At 36.0% G+C, this 16,633-nt stretch overlaps 2 protein-coding genes across 2 annotated transcripts in view; one reads left to right on the top strand and one right to left on the bottom strand.

The window, feature by feature from the left end:
• Nucleotides 1–1,910: 1,910 nt before the first annotated feature.
• LOC142223565 (speckle-type POZ protein B-like) lies at nt 1,911–4,455 on the bottom strand. Its single transcript, XM_075293445.1, has 2 exons — nt 4,349–4,455; nt 1,911–3,850 (listed from the first exon to the last, which is right to left on the bottom strand). Exon 2 carries the CDS (start codon nt 3,827–3,829, stop codon nt 2,774–2,776), a length of 1,056 nt encoding a protein of 351 aa, XP_075149560.1. The 5' UTR covers nt 3,830–3,850; nt 4,349–4,455; the 3' UTR covers nt 1,911–2,773.
• A 2,306-nt stretch (nt 4,456–6,761) lies between these two features.
• The window catches only part of LOC142223564 (neuroguidin), a 260,642-nt gene continuing 250,770 nt past the window's right edge, over nt 6,762–16,633 (top strand). Inside the window, exons 1-2 of the mRNA XM_075293444.1 lie at nt 6,762–7,246; nt 8,126–8,372. Of these exons, the coding sequence (XP_075149559.1) occupies nt 8,364–8,372 (9 nt within the window). The 5' untranslated portion in view covers nt 6,762–7,246; nt 8,126–8,363. The remainder of the gene's footprint in view (nt 7,247–8,125; nt 8,373–16,633) is intronic.

Genomic DNA, 16,633 nt, shown 5'->3' with positions numbered 1-16,633 from the left:
CCAACTGTGATAGTATTTTGCCATCACTATTCGCATGAAAGTATTTTGTCATCACTATTAGGGCTGTTTTCTTTTAGCACTGGATATGCTAAGCCGTTAAGGACTAAAAGAAAACAGAGTAGTCGTTTATCCAGGACATCTCCAAAAATATGCAACACTGTCATCAACTGTTTAAAAACAATCACAGAAAAGAAGTGAAATCTTGCATTTTTAATGTATGAAACGGTCCAATTAGTATTAAATATTTACTGCTGCGATTATTTATGGCACTGTATCACTTTGAATTTCATGTTTTTCGATAAAATAGTCACAATAAATTGCTATTGTGAATCGAAGAAGCGTCACTTTATCCAAATACAATCTGGCAACATCGGCGCGACTTGCACTGATGAGATGTTCTGGATAGAACACCAGTGCAACGATGTTCTGGATAGCCCATACAAATGTTGTATCCAGTGCAAAAAGAAAACAGCCCTATTGTTACAAGAGCCATTTTATATTTTGTAAAACACCAAGCACAACTAGTTTCTTATAACCCTGCCAACATTTTTTGAATTTGACGGCGCTTCTGAGAATCCCAACTACGTCGAAAATAGTCGTATACGATATCCAAAACTCCTCGGAAAAGCGCCGTCACTATTGAGAAGTTGTACCACGCCAAGTTACTACAAAAAAGTATCGCATGAGTGCAATTATTAGGTGCCCTTCTGGATACATTTAGAAGGACGCCAATAAGAGCCACTTCAAACTATCAGAAAAAGTGCATTTTAAGATAGTTGTAGAAGAATCATTGTGGTCAAGTAAAACACGATTTTTAGATGTTTATTAATTTGATTAAACATTTACAAATTCTTATAAATATATATTTATACGACTATAGGCCGGTACTATGTTCATTCTTGCGAAAAATTTTTATGGAAACCATTATTTCGCACATAAAAAGCGGCGTTTTTTTAGGTAGCTTGGAGCGCTATTTAACAGGGAGCGATATTGCATTAAGTTGGTGGTTGTTGCTTGTTTTTACAAAATAACATTTTATTTTTCCTTGGGCAATTGATCTGCTATTCCTTTGATCCTTTGTATAGTTTCGGAACAAAAATATGGTCCGCGTTTGATTTATAAACCCGCACAAATAGTTTTTAATAAATAAATTATTTCTTAATTCACATTGCAAATGGCGCCGTGCTATAAACGTCAGTTTTTCAACACGAAAAAACAAAGTATCACAAATGGAAAAAATTTCGCAAATTTTTCGCATTTTTTGATTTTGTATGGAGTTTCAACGCGAAAACCGAACAGAGTACCGGCCTTATCACATCACATTTATTGTGCTTTACAGACTATCAGTTATTCCGGACGACAGTGTTCGTGTCGAACATACCCCATATATTGTGCACATTATAAGTTAGGTCCGAAGGCATAATCGATACTGATGCATGTTTTTGGGATCGATAACACATTCCGCCATTCCGTCCGGAATAACTGATAGTCTGTAAAGCGCATAACTCCGAAAATAGGCCTTTCAGGCAAAAATGTAAGTCTACACGCTGACCAAAAATTTTACCAATCGGGCAACTTGTACGAAAATTGATTTAAGTCACCCACAACCCGTTCCGGAATAAGAACAAAAGGATTTAACTTCCTCGAGTAAAATCAAGGCATATTAAAGAGGTAAAGTCATGCAATCAGGTGACTAATATCGACATTCATCTTGTCAAAGGCTTTGTTTACGTTTAGTAGGTTTGTTTACATTCTTTGTGTACATAAATATTACAATACAACAACACTACACATACACAAAATGTCAACTTAAGTGACCTGCCATTTTAGTTTGACTTTCTAAATATCATGGGGTGTACACACGTTTGCTCGTGACTTTACCTTTAATTAATATGCCTTGGAGTAAAATATTAAGGATAACATTTTAACGTTTATTAATTTATTATATTTTACAATAATCTTTGTAGATGTTTGGGATTCACCGTTATGTATTTGATCGGCAACTAGTGTATTCGCATTGCCGTAGGTGATCTAAAGTTGATGAGTACTTCGAATATATTTCATTTTGGATGGTTTATTTAAGTTGGCTGCTTGTGTTCCATGCTACAAAGTTCAGTGCTTTAAAATTCGTATATTTAAGGGATATGTAATAGAGGTGTGCACGTGAGCAATAATTTATTCACGCTCACGCACACTCACGACGGAAAAATCTTACTCACGCACACTCACGCACGATATTGTTTGGTAGGACTCACGCTCACGCACACTCACGAAAAGAAAATTTGTACACACGCACACTCACGCACGAAAATGTCGTAACTCACGAAAAATATCGTGACTCACGAAAAATGTCGTGATTCACGAACAAATTTACCTTAACGACGTCTCTGAAAACATGAGCTTTATTAAAATCGGGAGCGTTATTTCACTCTTAACATCCCAGGTGTCACTAAAATTGTAAATTAATTTAACTCTTAAGCGTTTTATGTTGGTGAGCGGGATTATTTTCGTGAGCGTAAACCTTTACTCACGGAGATAATATTTTCGTGACTCACGCTCACGCACGACATTTTGGTTTGTTAATCACGATCACGCACACTCACGCCGTTGCCATGAGCGTGACTCACGACTCACGCGTGAGTCACGAAATTTTGCGTGAGTCACGACAATTTCGTGTCACGTGCACACCTCTAATATGTAACACATGTAATAACTAAAACAAATAATACACAACATTGAGTGTTGAATGAATTTAACGCCATAACATCTTAAATTATTTGCAAGCAATAAAGCTTACGATTTCTGTAACCAAATGCGGAAATTTGCAGATATGCTGCCATGAATCCATCTTAATTATGTCTGATATATTCTCTTTAATGATATTTATGCATTGTTCCTTTAATTGGTTGGCACGATGACGATCAGCAAGTATTAACGTTTCTATCGCTGTATCGGAACGTAAATCGCGATGTAGTACAAATTCACACATCGTCTTTAATCTGTGCAAAGCATATTTGTCGGCAGCTGGTAGAAGATCCACGGCCATATCATCTATGCGCTGTGATTTATTGGAATAAATGAAAATAAGCATCTCTTGTATGACATCCGGCTCAAAATCAATAATCTCAACGCGATTTGATTTGCTTTCATCTAAGCTTTCATGTTCAAACATCCGGGCAAATACCTCACTACGTATGGTCAATATAGCTTTGTGGGCTTTAAACTCTTTGTCGCCGACCACGAAAACGACATCACTAAATCGACCTGTTTCGAGTAATTTCGAAAGATCCTCCTGCTTGTTTTGATCTGCACCAATAACTGAAACATCGCCAATTTGCCGTGGTACAATGTCAACAGTGTCAAGTATAGCGGTTATATCGCAAACAACTGTCAATGTGTCTTGTGGTAGAAATCCTCGGGAGTAATCTCTTAAATCATCCATGCTAATAAGTCGTATGCTTAAAACATCGAATAGCACCACATCGCTGGAGTAACAATACCCTACTTTCCCATCTGCATTTATGATCGAGGCTTCAAATTTATGTTGTACGTTTTGTGGATTTATTTTGCTGGGAACTATTAAAAGTTTTATGAACAAATAGTAATCTTCCTCAAGAATTTGCAATTTCCACTTTAAATTGGGAATATCTTTAATAACAAATTCTGGAGATGTTCTTTCCGATTTCAAAAAACTGAAATTTTCTATTTTCCATAAATAACGGAATGTTGTAAGATTTACTCGTGTACAATGCCATGCTTCTGCTCCCGTGGCCTTTACTTCTGGAGGGGTTGTAGTGGCATATTTGGTAGATGAAGTCACAAAAGACATTATTTTTATTTGCCTGAAGTACTGTGAAAATTTAATAACAATTTAACAAACAAAAATTGAGTTTGTTATAAGATTACTAATATTAAAGTAGTAATATGAAAAAATCATTAATTATGTTGCTGCATTCATAACAATTTGGCGTTGCCAAAATATGTCAATAGAAAAATTATTTTGGAATTGCCAATTGGCAATACCATTTTTTTGTATCATGTATCATGCGAGTCCCCCGAGATTCGCAGATTTTTTTGTACCATGATATGAGATAACTCTTGTCATGGCTTTTATTCCGTGGGGAGGTGGGAAAGTCTATTTTTTCCTTTGAGAGGAACATCACGGTTTGTGTGCATTTATCAATCAATATTCCATTCTAATGATAACAAGGAATGGTATGTAATTGCCCAACGAAACGATAAGAAACAATCAATAGAATCAGAATTGTATGGTGCAGATTCTTGTGTCCGACAAAAGAAAATACTCACTGACTATGTTATATATTTATTAATACTTGCCAACACGTACCGAAAATAGGTATTTCACAATAGGTTTGATATTTTATAGACAAATATAGAAACTTTTAAAAATATCAATACACTTGATAACAATATTATATATTTTTCATCAGTGATGGGAAACCAAAACTGGTACGAAAAACAGGACTATTGGTTTGGAAAACCCCGAAGCTTATTTTAGTTTTCATTTTCTCATGCGAAACATGAGTTTAAAGGTGGGTACTATGCTCGGTTTTCGAGTTGAAAATCACTTTATTTTTTTTATTTTTATTTATTCATATGTTATACCAAGGCCAATAATTAAAGTACAACTTAATTATTAATTTTCTTAAATAATCAAAATTATGAATGAAAAACATATTTCTAAATCTAGAGGAACAAGAAACTGCACATCATCATCAGCTTTATCCCTGCTAAATTTTTTTTAATTTGACGCTTCTGAGAATCCCAACTACGTCGAAAACAATCGTATACGACATCCAAAACTCGTCGGAAAAGCGCCGTCGCTATTAAGATGTTGTACCAAGTTACTACAAAAAACTATCGCATGAGTGCAATTATTAGGAATATATGTATATAAACTTTATAATACAGTTTTTGTGTTTTTTGCCTTCCGGGAGTTGGCACCACTTATTCTGCTGCATGTTTATGGGATCGATAACACATTTACCGATTATTTAGTCCTCAACGAATTGTCGTTTCAATTGCACACACTGTAAGATTCTTTACATACAGGAATAACTTATAATCTGTAAGACGCATCAGGCAGAAATAAAACCCAGGGTAAAATTCAGCATTCGTAAGTGCGAAGTCCGTACTATTTTTAGGTGCTCCATTATTCCATATTTTTTGAACAGGACTCAATTTCGCAGGTCCCTTTAAGCTCAGAACGATATGTGTAAGTATTTGTAGTCATACATTTAAGACACTGTCCTCAAACGCAAAAATCGACCTCTATCGACCATTTGATGTCTTCAAGTGAATGGTTGTTACCCTGTCAGCACTTCAAATTGTTTAGTACCAAAACCACAGTTGTATGCGGAATTTTGAAAGAGATTTTGTTGAAATCCTTTACGACCTTGTTGATATTTCCCTATTGAAAGTTTGATATCTATGAAGATTTCGGCCAAAATCCTATTTTACGAGGATTTCGTGCCTAGTGTGAACGTTTTATTATGCTGTAAGAAAGGCTATAGGGCTGTTTTTTTAGCACTGGATATGCTAAGCCGTTAAGGACTAAAAGAAAACAGAGTACTCGTTTATCCAGGACATCTCCAAAAATATGCAACACTGTCATCAGCTGTTTAAAAACAATCACAGAAAAGAAGTGAAATCTTGCATTTTTAATGTATGAAATGCTTCAATTAGTAATAAATATTTACTGCTGCGATTATTTATGACACTGTATCACTTTGAATGTCATGTTTTTCGATAAAATAGTCACAATAAATTGCTATTGTGAATCGAAGAAACGTCACTTTATCCAAATACAATCTGGCAACATCGGCGCGACTTGCACTGATGAGATGTTCTGGATAGAACACCAGTTCTGGATAGCCCATACAAATGTTGCATCTAGTGCAAAAAGAAAACAGCCCTTATGTAGGTTTAAATCGGCCTGCAACAAACTGTGGAACGCTGTGTCTAATGTGTTGCTGTTATTGTGGACTGTATTTCTATGTCGCAGATAACTTTTAATCTCAATAGATCAAATGCGTTCTTCCGCTAATGAGGTGAGAGGAGTTACTTGTTGGATAAAATCTTACAGGGAACTCGATCCTTTGGATATGGCTTTATACTTTTACAAGTGAAAACAACAATTTCAACACACAAAATAACAATAAAGAAAGCAAAAATATATATTTTTTTTTCTTGAAAAATAAAGCATCCATGAAAAATGATCCAAACCAATCCAATAACCCACACTTAACCCTCTAATGCCCAATCCCGCCTTTAGGCGGGCTTCGTTATATGAGGAAGCCTTTAGTAAAACACACCTTAAGCCAACAAAACTGGGTAAAATATAAAGAAAATTTAGTTAAACTGTTCAAGAGGCTTTGCAGCATATACTGAATTTTACCGTATAAATTTTTCTTTTGTCTTTTTCTTGATTTTGTATCGTTAACATTGAGTTTTTAGTCAGCTGGTAAAAAAATTGGGGCATTAGAGGGTTAATAAGGGAGAACAAATATTCAACAACGACATCTATTGCCTAGTACACCCAAGGAAACATAAAATCTTCATTGTCATCTCTAATAACTTTCATAAATCTGCATTGCCAACACCATCTACATATGACTCTATTCTATTACAATCCGATATGTATTCACGTTGGCAATACAACGAACATATGTCTTACCATCTATTCCCATTAGAAGCAGAACATATTTGTTTTCATGTTGTTTTTGTCTTTTGTCGCGAGTGGACGTACAACAATCAATAACGCATAATTTTCCTTTATAAAAAACGCAAATAAAAAAACACAGAAATTATATATATATAAAATTAATAAATAAATAGTGCTAAATAAAATTAAAGTGTAAATAGAATACCATATAACTAATAGATTTTAAGTCATTGAATTATTGGAAGCAAAGAAAACTCACCAAAAAAGTTGTGTTAGGCACGTGGTGTTTGGATTTGTTTTTGTTTATAATAAATGATTAATAATTTGTAGAAAAGAGTATTAACTAAAAAGTGTTTGCTCCACTTGAAGGAAAAAAGTAACAAACTGTTGGAATATAATCAATTGATATCGAATTTTATTTGTTGTGTTAAAATTTCCCTCTAAGAATTGAGGTAGTCAGTTGCCACCAGTTTTATAGTTGACTTTTGCTTACTACCCCACAAACCAAACTAATCTTCAAAATCTTAACTTTGGCAATCTAACGAAACATTTTAGCGGCAGGTAATGCTTAAACGATTTAAATAGAATTAGTTCCACCGAACCTAACCAAACCGTATTGCCGGTAATGGATAGATGAGTGAGCCACTTAACGGATAACTTGTACAGATTTTTGTGCTGCCAGTTTGGAACGACCGAAATTTACTTTTAAATTACTACGTTGTTTTAATTTTGTTTGTAATAATTGTTTATGGACGGGATTTGTGGGAAAAAGAGGCTTAAGAATTAAAAATTTCAAAATGTTTAGTTGAAACGTATTTTAATATATATATTTTTTTGCAATATTTATGCGGAATCGTCTATATCAGTAGAAAGTAATAGTTCTGAATCTGTTAAATGGAAAACAGTTAAAATTTCAATTCAGAATAGTACGCGTCGAAAATATTAGGAAAAATTATTTGCTAATATAAGAACAGGTAGAAATCTGAGATAAAATGAATAATTAATTACAATATTATTTAAATATATTGCTATTTTATTATTTTTTTTGTAAATTTTATAAATTGATAAATTTTATTTTTGATATTTTCGTTGTTTTTTTTTTTTTTTAATAAATTAATAAAATAATTAATTTATTTTATAAATTAAAAAATACAGCGATACTTGTTTACCCCAATTAAAAATAACTATGGTCGCAATCGGTCCGATAGAACTACAATGAGGAGTTTCTAAATAAAAAAAAAAATCTTGAACTAGATCACCATTTGTTTACTGGTAGTGGCTAAGGGAGTCAGTTGATAAATTCTCTAGTTTTTTTTACATTAAAAATAATCTAGAGTGGAACTACTTATATTTACTTTGATATTAGCGTTCCTGCAGGCACATAACTAGCCTCATTTCTTAGAGGATCTACAATTTAACGCGTTTCTGTGTGTGTTTTAGAAATTAAACGATAAAAACAAAAGTAATAACAAATGTATATAACATAAACCATAAAAAACATATGATTTAAAAAAATAGAAAATAGCTCAATTCGCATAATATAATATTTCGTATAAATTTAAATTTTTCCAAGTGACGACTTTACACGTTTAAAATAAAGATAAAATAAACTAACTTGGATTCCATACATTTTGCAATTAAATCTTGATTTGGCGGCATATATTTGTAAAACAACAAAATGGTTCAGGTAAGATATGTATTTTATTAATATTGATTAATTTCAGAATTAATATATATTAACTGTCAAATGCTGTGCTGGCAAATAGGAATGCTGCAATAACAAAATTATTTATCTAATTTTAGCAAAAAAAAATGTTATAAGGCTTTATTACCGAAAGGTAATTTTTTAAAACATTTGATATCATAATCGGATGAGTAGTCTAACTCAGCCTATTGTAACTGGGCTAGAGATTTTAATGGCAAATTTTAAAAAGTCATTTTTTTCATGGATATTTTATTTGCGATTGCTCTAAGAGAACCAAATTTCATCCGATCCCGGTGAAATTTTGTACATGGTGTTAGTATATGGTCTCTAACAACCATGCAAAAATTGGTCCATATCGGTCCACTTTTACGTATAGCCCCCATATAAACGGACCCCCAAATTTACCTTGCGATTGCTCTAAGAGAAGCAAATTTCATCCGATCCCGGTGAAATTTGGTAAATGGTTTTGGTATATGGTCTCTAATAACCATGCAAAAATTGGTCCACATCGGTTCATAATTATGTATAGCCCCCATATAAACCGACCCCCAGATTTGTCATGCGGAGCCTCAAAGAGAAGCAAATTTCACCCGATACGGCTGAAATTTGGTACATGGTTTTGGTATATGGTCTCCAATAACCATGCAAAAATTGGTCCACATCGGTCTATAATTATGTATAGCCCCCATATAAACCGATCCCTAGATTTGGCTTGCGGAGCCTCAAAGAGAAGCAATTTTCATCCGATCCGGCTGAAATTTGGTTGTTGTTGTTGTTGTAGCCCTTTGGAGTTGGTATTTTCGAGTTTTTCGGGAAATAAGCATACTCCAAATGGGGGTTTGCAGTCCTTGGACAGGGTTGAAAACCCTGTGTCCGCCCCGGGCCGTAGACCCGACTGCAACGAGGGCGGGTGTTGTTGTAACAGTTTTTCCATTTCGTTTCATCCATTTTGTTCTATGCTTGTGTAGTTCAGCTGGTAGCCAGATCAAGGAACTCTGCGACAAGGATGGGGTGTGTCCAGAGTGATCTGGTAGTGAGACGGGTAGGCTTAGCTGGGCAAGCAAAAAGGTGACGAGTGTCATGTGGCCCTTGATTACATATGGGACACACGTCAGCTACGCTGCTATCAATCACTGATAAGTATGGATTGAGGCGGCTGCACTTGCCTGATCTTAGTTGGGCCAAAACTACCCTTGTCTACCGTGGGAGGTCTCTCTCCTCCAGTGCAATGGGCGGCGGTTGGACTCCGAGAACAGGATTAACCTTGTAGCTTCTCACCGCTTCAGCTACAGTATCCTCATGAATCCTGTTCAGACCTGTCTGGTATGCTGCCTGATCTAGAGGCTCTCTTTTGTAACGCTGGATCTCGAGCTCCAGAAGGTGAAGATCAACCCTTACATTCCTGGGTGGAGGTTGTCTATCCACAAAATGGTGATTCGGATGACAACTTCGATGGCAACCCAAGAGGTACTGCTTTGACAACATGTAGTTGTGTCGACGCACTGGGATGATCTTGGTCTCCACATAAAGGTGATCCACGGTGATCTCCAAAAAATTGGTCCACATCGGTTCATAATCATGTTGTTGTTGTTGTTGTAACAGTTTTTAATGTAGTTTCATCCATTTTGTTCTATGTTTGTGTAGTTCAGCTGGTAGCCAGATCAAGGAACTCTGCGACAAGGATGGGGTGTGTCCACAGTGATCTGGTAGTGAGACGGGTAGGCTTAGCTGGGCAAGCAAAAAGGTGACGAGTGTCATGTGGCCCTTGATTACGTATGGGACACACGTCAGCTACGCTGCTATCAATCACTGATAAGTATGGAGCTCCAGTGAAGATCAACCCTTACATTCCTGGGTGGAGGTTGTCTATCCGCAAGATGGTAATTCGGATGACAACTTCGATGGCAACCCAAGAGGTACTGCTTTGACAACATGTAGTTGTGTCGACGCACTGGGATGATCTTGGTCTCCGCATAAAGGTGATCCACGGTGTAATATGAAAGCCAGGCCACCACCTCCACTTCTTGTGCGATCCTTTCGAAGCACATTGTATCCATCACAATGGCGTAAACTGCAGGTGGAATTCAGCTTAGTCTCCTGGATCGCTGCGACCCTTATCCTTTCCCGATTCATAAAGTCCACGGTTTCGCTAATCTTACCTCGGAGCGCGTTGCAATTAAATTGTAAAAACGATGCACTATCCGGAACTGGAACAACAATATTGAGTGTAAGATGCTGCGGCGGAGAATATTGTTGTACGGGAGATGTCGGGGGGGTTCATAATCATGGTTGCCACTAGAGCCGAAAATAATTTATCTAAATTTTATTTCTATAGAAAATTTTGTTAAAATTTTATTTGTATAGAAAATTTTGTTAAAATTTTATTTCTATAGAAAATTTTGTTAAAATTTTATTTCTATAGAAAATGTTGTTAAAATTTTATTTCTATAGAAAACCTTTGCCAAGCTTGTTTGAATAATACTACAAAAAGCCATATCTTTATTGTTATTATATGTTCTTGAAATTGTTGTTTTCACAATTTAAAAGTATGCGCCATATCCATACGATAGAGTTCCCTGTGAGATTCTCTCTAACAAGTAACTTCTCTCATCTCGTTAGACGAGGAACTCGTTTGCTCTGGTGAGATTATTAGATCTCTGCGATATAGAAATACATTCCACAACAACAGCAGTTAATTAGTCACAGCGTCACACATTCAGCTGCATTGTCGTCATCAACCTGTGTGTTGGAGGCCCCTTTAAGCCTATGTAGCCGTGTTTTCAACATAATGCAACGTTAACACAAGGCACGAAATCCTCGTAAAAAAGGATTTTGGTCAAAATTCTCAGAGATTTCAAATTTTCAATAGGGAAATATCAAGTGGATCCTAGATGATTTCAAAAAAATCTCTTCTAAAATTCCAACATACAACCGCGTGCAACTGTGGATTTAGTACTAAAAACTTTGAAATGGTGACATGGTAATAACCATTCACTTGGTGGCATCAAATGGTCGATTAAGGCTACCCATTATGTGATTTTTATATTTGAGGACAGGTTATGGCTGACACATATCGTTTAAGCTCGAACGGACCTGCGAGTTCAGTTCAAAAAATGTCGAATAATGGTGCAACTATCTAGTGGTATTGACGCCATGATATCTGAAAATGGTTTGTTTACCCTGGAGACTTATGGACCGATATGTGCCAAATTTAACACAGCAATTTACTGAACTGAAATACCCCTAGATTTCAAATTCCAATCAAATCGGATAAAATTTACTGCCCTCATGCTTCAAGAAAATCTAATGGGATATCGGTCTATATGGGTACCACCGTGGGGCAATGGTTAGCATTCCCGCCTTCCATACACAAGGTCGTCGGTTGGATTCCTGCTTCGACCGACCACCAAAAAGTTTTTCAGCGGTGGATTATACCACCTCAGTAATGCCGGTGATATTTCTGATGGTTTCAAAGCTTCTCTAAGTGGTTTCACTGCAATGTGGAACGCCGTTCGGACTCGCCTATAAAAAGAAGGTCCCTTGTCATTGAGCTTAACATGGAATCGGGCAGCACTCAGTGATAAGAGAGAAGTTCAGCAATGTGGTATCACAATAGACTGAATAGTCTAATGAGCCTGATACATCGTGCTGCAACCCAACCCTATATTAAAATACAGTCGGATATATACCAAATTTGGTATATCTCTTTCTCAAAATACCTTTATATTTCCAATTTTAGGGCAATGTGATAAATATATAATAACGGCTTCTATACGCTCTAGAAGTCAAATCGGGGGTTTCGTTTATATGGGGGTTATATCGTAACATGGACCGATATTGCTCATCTTTCAACTTGACCTGCCTGAAGACAGTCAAACATCTTTATATCGTCTTAGAATTTTACCCTGATCAAAAATATTTATATATACTCTATATAGACGAAAATTGATATTTCGATGTGTTAGAAACGACAAGGCAAAATTATTATACCCCGTCACCATTCTATGATGTTGCTTATAAAAAATTTGTGATATAATCATCCATGGAAATTGGCAAAATTGCCAGTTTTGGAAGAGACAGAAAAGCCGAATTGTAAGCAAAGATACATATAAACAATAGCATTCGATTGGCATATGCCAAAAATCATCCGTATCGCAGTAATACAGCATGTACGAAACTGAGAGAAATATGACCACAGTGGCCAAATGGAAAAAGATGGACATGCAGATTTTCATGTGAAAGATAGAATTTTTAGTACTCTACATCTGATCTGATGTTGCATGTTGGGAGTTCCAATATATGGCCAACAAAAAAGTGGGGGTACTGCTCCTCGAGATAAGTATGTCCAATGTGACAAAAGATAACAAGTAAGGAAAGTCTAAAGTCGGGCGGGCCGACTATATTATACCCTGCACCACTTTGTAGATCTAAATTTTCGATACCATATCACATCCGTCAAATGTGTTGGGGGCTATATATAAAGGTTTGTCCCAAATACATGCATTTAAATATCACTCGATCTGGACAGAATTTGATAGACTTTTACAAAATCTATAGACTCAAAATTTAAGTGGGCTAATGCACTAGGGTGGTACACAATGTTATTAAAAAACAAGTAAGGAAAGTCTAAAGTCGGGCGGGGCCGACTATATTATACCCTGCACCACTTTGTAGATCTAAAATTTCGATACCATATCACTTCCGTCAAATATGTTGGGTGCTATATTTATAGGTTCGTCCCACATACATTCATTTAAATATCACTCGATCTGGACATAATTTGATAGACTTCTACAAATTCTATAGACTCAAAATTTAAGTCGGCTAATGCACTAGGGTGGAACACAATGTTTGTAAAAAAAAAAATGGGTAAGATTTAAATCTGAAGCAATGTTAAGGAAACTACGCAAAAGTTTATTTATGATTTATCGCTCGATATATATATATAATTGTACGCAAAGTGCAAAATTTAAAGCTAATCGGGATAAAACTCTGGCTACTGGGTCCATATAAGTGCATATCGGGCGAATGATATATATGGGAGCTATATCTAAATCTGAACCGATTTCTTCAAAAATCAATAGGGGTCTATTCTGACCCAAAAAAGGAACATGTGCCAAATTTGAAGGCGTTTGGACTTAAATTACGACTTAGACTTTGATCACAAAAATGTGTCCACAGACAGATGGACGGACAGACGGACATCGCTATATCGACTCAAGAGCCCACCCTGAGCATTTTTGCCAAAGACACCATGTGTCTATCTCGTCTCCTTCTGGGTGTTGCAAACATATGCACTAACTTATAATACCTTGTTCCACAGTATGGAGCAGGGTATAAATATGAGAAACATTTAAATCTGAAGCAATTTTAAGGAATTTTCGCAAAAGTTTATTTATGATTTATCTCTCGATATATATGTATTAGAAGTTTAGGAAAATTAGAGCCATTTTTACAACTTTTCGACTAAGCAGTGGCGATTTTACAAGGAAAATGTTGGTATTTTGACCATTTTTGTCGAAATCAGAAAAACATATATATGGGAGATATATCTAAATCTGAACCGATTTCAAGCAAATTTGGCACGCATAGCTACAATGCTAATACTACTCCCTGCGCAAAATTTCAACTAAATCGGAGCAAATAATTGGCCTCTGTGGTCATATGAGTGTAAATCGGGCGAAAGCTATATATAGGAGATATATCTAAATCTGAACCGATTTCAACCAAATTTGGCACGCATAGCTACAATGCTAATACTACTCCCTGTGCAAAATTTCAACTAAATCGGAGCAAAACATTTGCCTCTGTGGTCATATGAGTGTAAATCGTGCGAAAGCTATATATGGGAGATATATCTAAATCTGAACCGATTTCAATCAAATTTGGCACGCGTAGCTACAATGCTAATACTACTCCCTGTGCAAAATTTCAACTAAATCGGAGCAAACAATTGGCCTCTGCGGTCATATGAGTGTAAATCGGGCGAAAGCTATATATGGGAGCTATATCTAAATCTGAACCGATTTCAATCAAATTTGGCACGCATAGCTACAATGCTGATACTACTCCCTGTGCAAAATTTCAACTAAATCGGAGCAAAAAATTGGCCTCTGCGGTCACATGAGTGTAAATCGGGCGAAAGCTATATATGGGAGATATATCTAAATCTGAACCGATTTCAATCAAATTTGGCACGCGTAGCTACAATGCTAATTCTATTCCCTGTGCAAAATTTCAACTAAATCGGAGTTAAAAATTGGCCACTGTGGTCATATGAGTGTAAATCGTGCGAAAGCTATATATGGGAGATATATCTAAATCTAAACCGATTTCAACCAAATTTGGTACGCATAGCTACAATGCCAATTCTACTCCCTGTGCAAAATTTCAACTAAATCAGAGTAAAAGATTGGCCACTGTGGTCATATGAGTGTAAATCGGGCCAATGATATATATGGGAGCTATATCTAAATCTGAACCGATTTCAATAAAATTTGGCACACTTGACTACACTACTAATTGTACTCCTATTGCAAAATTTCAACCAAATTGGGGTAAAACTCTGGCTTCTGGGACCGTATTAGTCCATATCGGGCGAAAGATATATATGGGAGCTATATCTAAATCTGAACCGATATCAATAAAATTTGGCACACTTTACTATAGTACTAATTGTTCTTCTTGTGCAACATTTTAAGCAAATTAGGATAAAACTCTGGCTTCTGGGGCCATATAAGTCCATATCGGGCGAAATATATATATATGGCAGCTATATTCTGAGCCAAAACACATACTTGTGCCAAATTTGAAGTCGATTGGACTAAAACTGCGACCTAGACATTGATTAAAAAATGTGTTCACGGACAGACGGACATGGCTCTATTAACTCAGAAACCCACCCCGAGCATTTTTGCCAGGGTGTAGCAAACATATGCACAAACTTATAAAACCTTGTTCCACAGTGTGGCGCAGGGTGTTGCAAACATATGCACAAACTTATAATACCCTGTTCCACAGTCATCCAGATTTATTTGTGAAAAATAGATATTTTAGTCCTCTAACCGATGGTAAAAAGATATATTACAAAATGTGTTTGAGAGTCCTAGTATATTTATGGCCTGCAAAGAAGTGGTGGCAGTGCTACACGAAGAGAGCACTTTTAGTCTTCAACCCGAAACTAAAAACGAATATTGCAAAATGTGTTTGGTATTCTCAATATATGGCTTAGAAAATCGTCTGGTATATGCTCTTCGAGATAAGTGTGCCCACTTTGACGAAATTTAAAAAGATAAGCTGCAGATTTATATGCGAAATATAGATCTTCTAGGGAGCCAAGTGAGCCTTTAGCTAACCTAACTTAGATCTTTTAGTTCTCTATACGTTGGTAAAAACCGCGAAATGCCCTATCGGATAAAACCTATGTAAACATTATTGACCGCTTTTTCTACGTACCTTCTCGATATTAGCTCTGAAGGAGTATTTATACAAACAGTTCAGTGGAAATTAGAATAATATTTTAAATTTAGATATAGAAAAAATATGTATATAATATGCACCCCTTCATAGGCTCAAACTTTCCCCCAAATTCTATTTTTTGAAACGGGCATATTAATGCAGGAGAGTTTGAGTATTTTATCCGCGCCAATATCGACATTAAAAGGATTACAGGATTATCAATGTTTACTTCATACAACATGCTCTTTGTCCTTTTCCATTAATAATTTTAAATGCTACAAAACCGCATTTTGATTACCATAGGAGGGAATTCGTATGATTACCATTCCCATTAAGTAAATAATCTGCGAACCTAGGCATTGGAACGAGAAGAATTTCCAACAATGGAAATATTTTATTCAAACTCTAATTTCCATACATTGAATTTTAATTTGTTTAATTAGTTTTTCAGCTGAGTTGCTAACCAAAAGCACCTTCCCTCTACATGGGTGACTGGATGTCGATGTATTTGAGGTTTAGTGGTGGTCAATTTTTTTCCAAACTAGCCATGGCATGACGGCTAACTAAAACGAAAGGATTATAGGAGGAGAGTAGAGAAGGCAGTATTGTGTGCTTTATGCGAGAGAATCAAAACATCACTATAGTGTAGTGTTGTGTCAACACTAGTATTCTATGCCATACAAAGAAAAAAAAAACGCCCACCATCCTGGGAGGAATGCAACCCACCCAATTGGGCTAAAACTATAGGTGCATTTTTATGCATTCCTCTGCTAGCTGCTCATTTT

This window comes from Haematobia irritans, chromosome 2 (assembly GCF_050003625.1).
Source record: "Haematobia irritans isolate KBUSLIRL chromosome 2, ASM5000362v1, whole genome shotgun sequence".
Lineage (NCBI taxonomy): Eukaryota > Metazoa > Arthropoda > Insecta > Diptera > Muscidae > Haematobia > Haematobia irritans.
The sequence above is the reverse complement of the archived record's forward strand: the minus strand, read 5'-3'. Positions and strand labels throughout refer to the sequence as shown.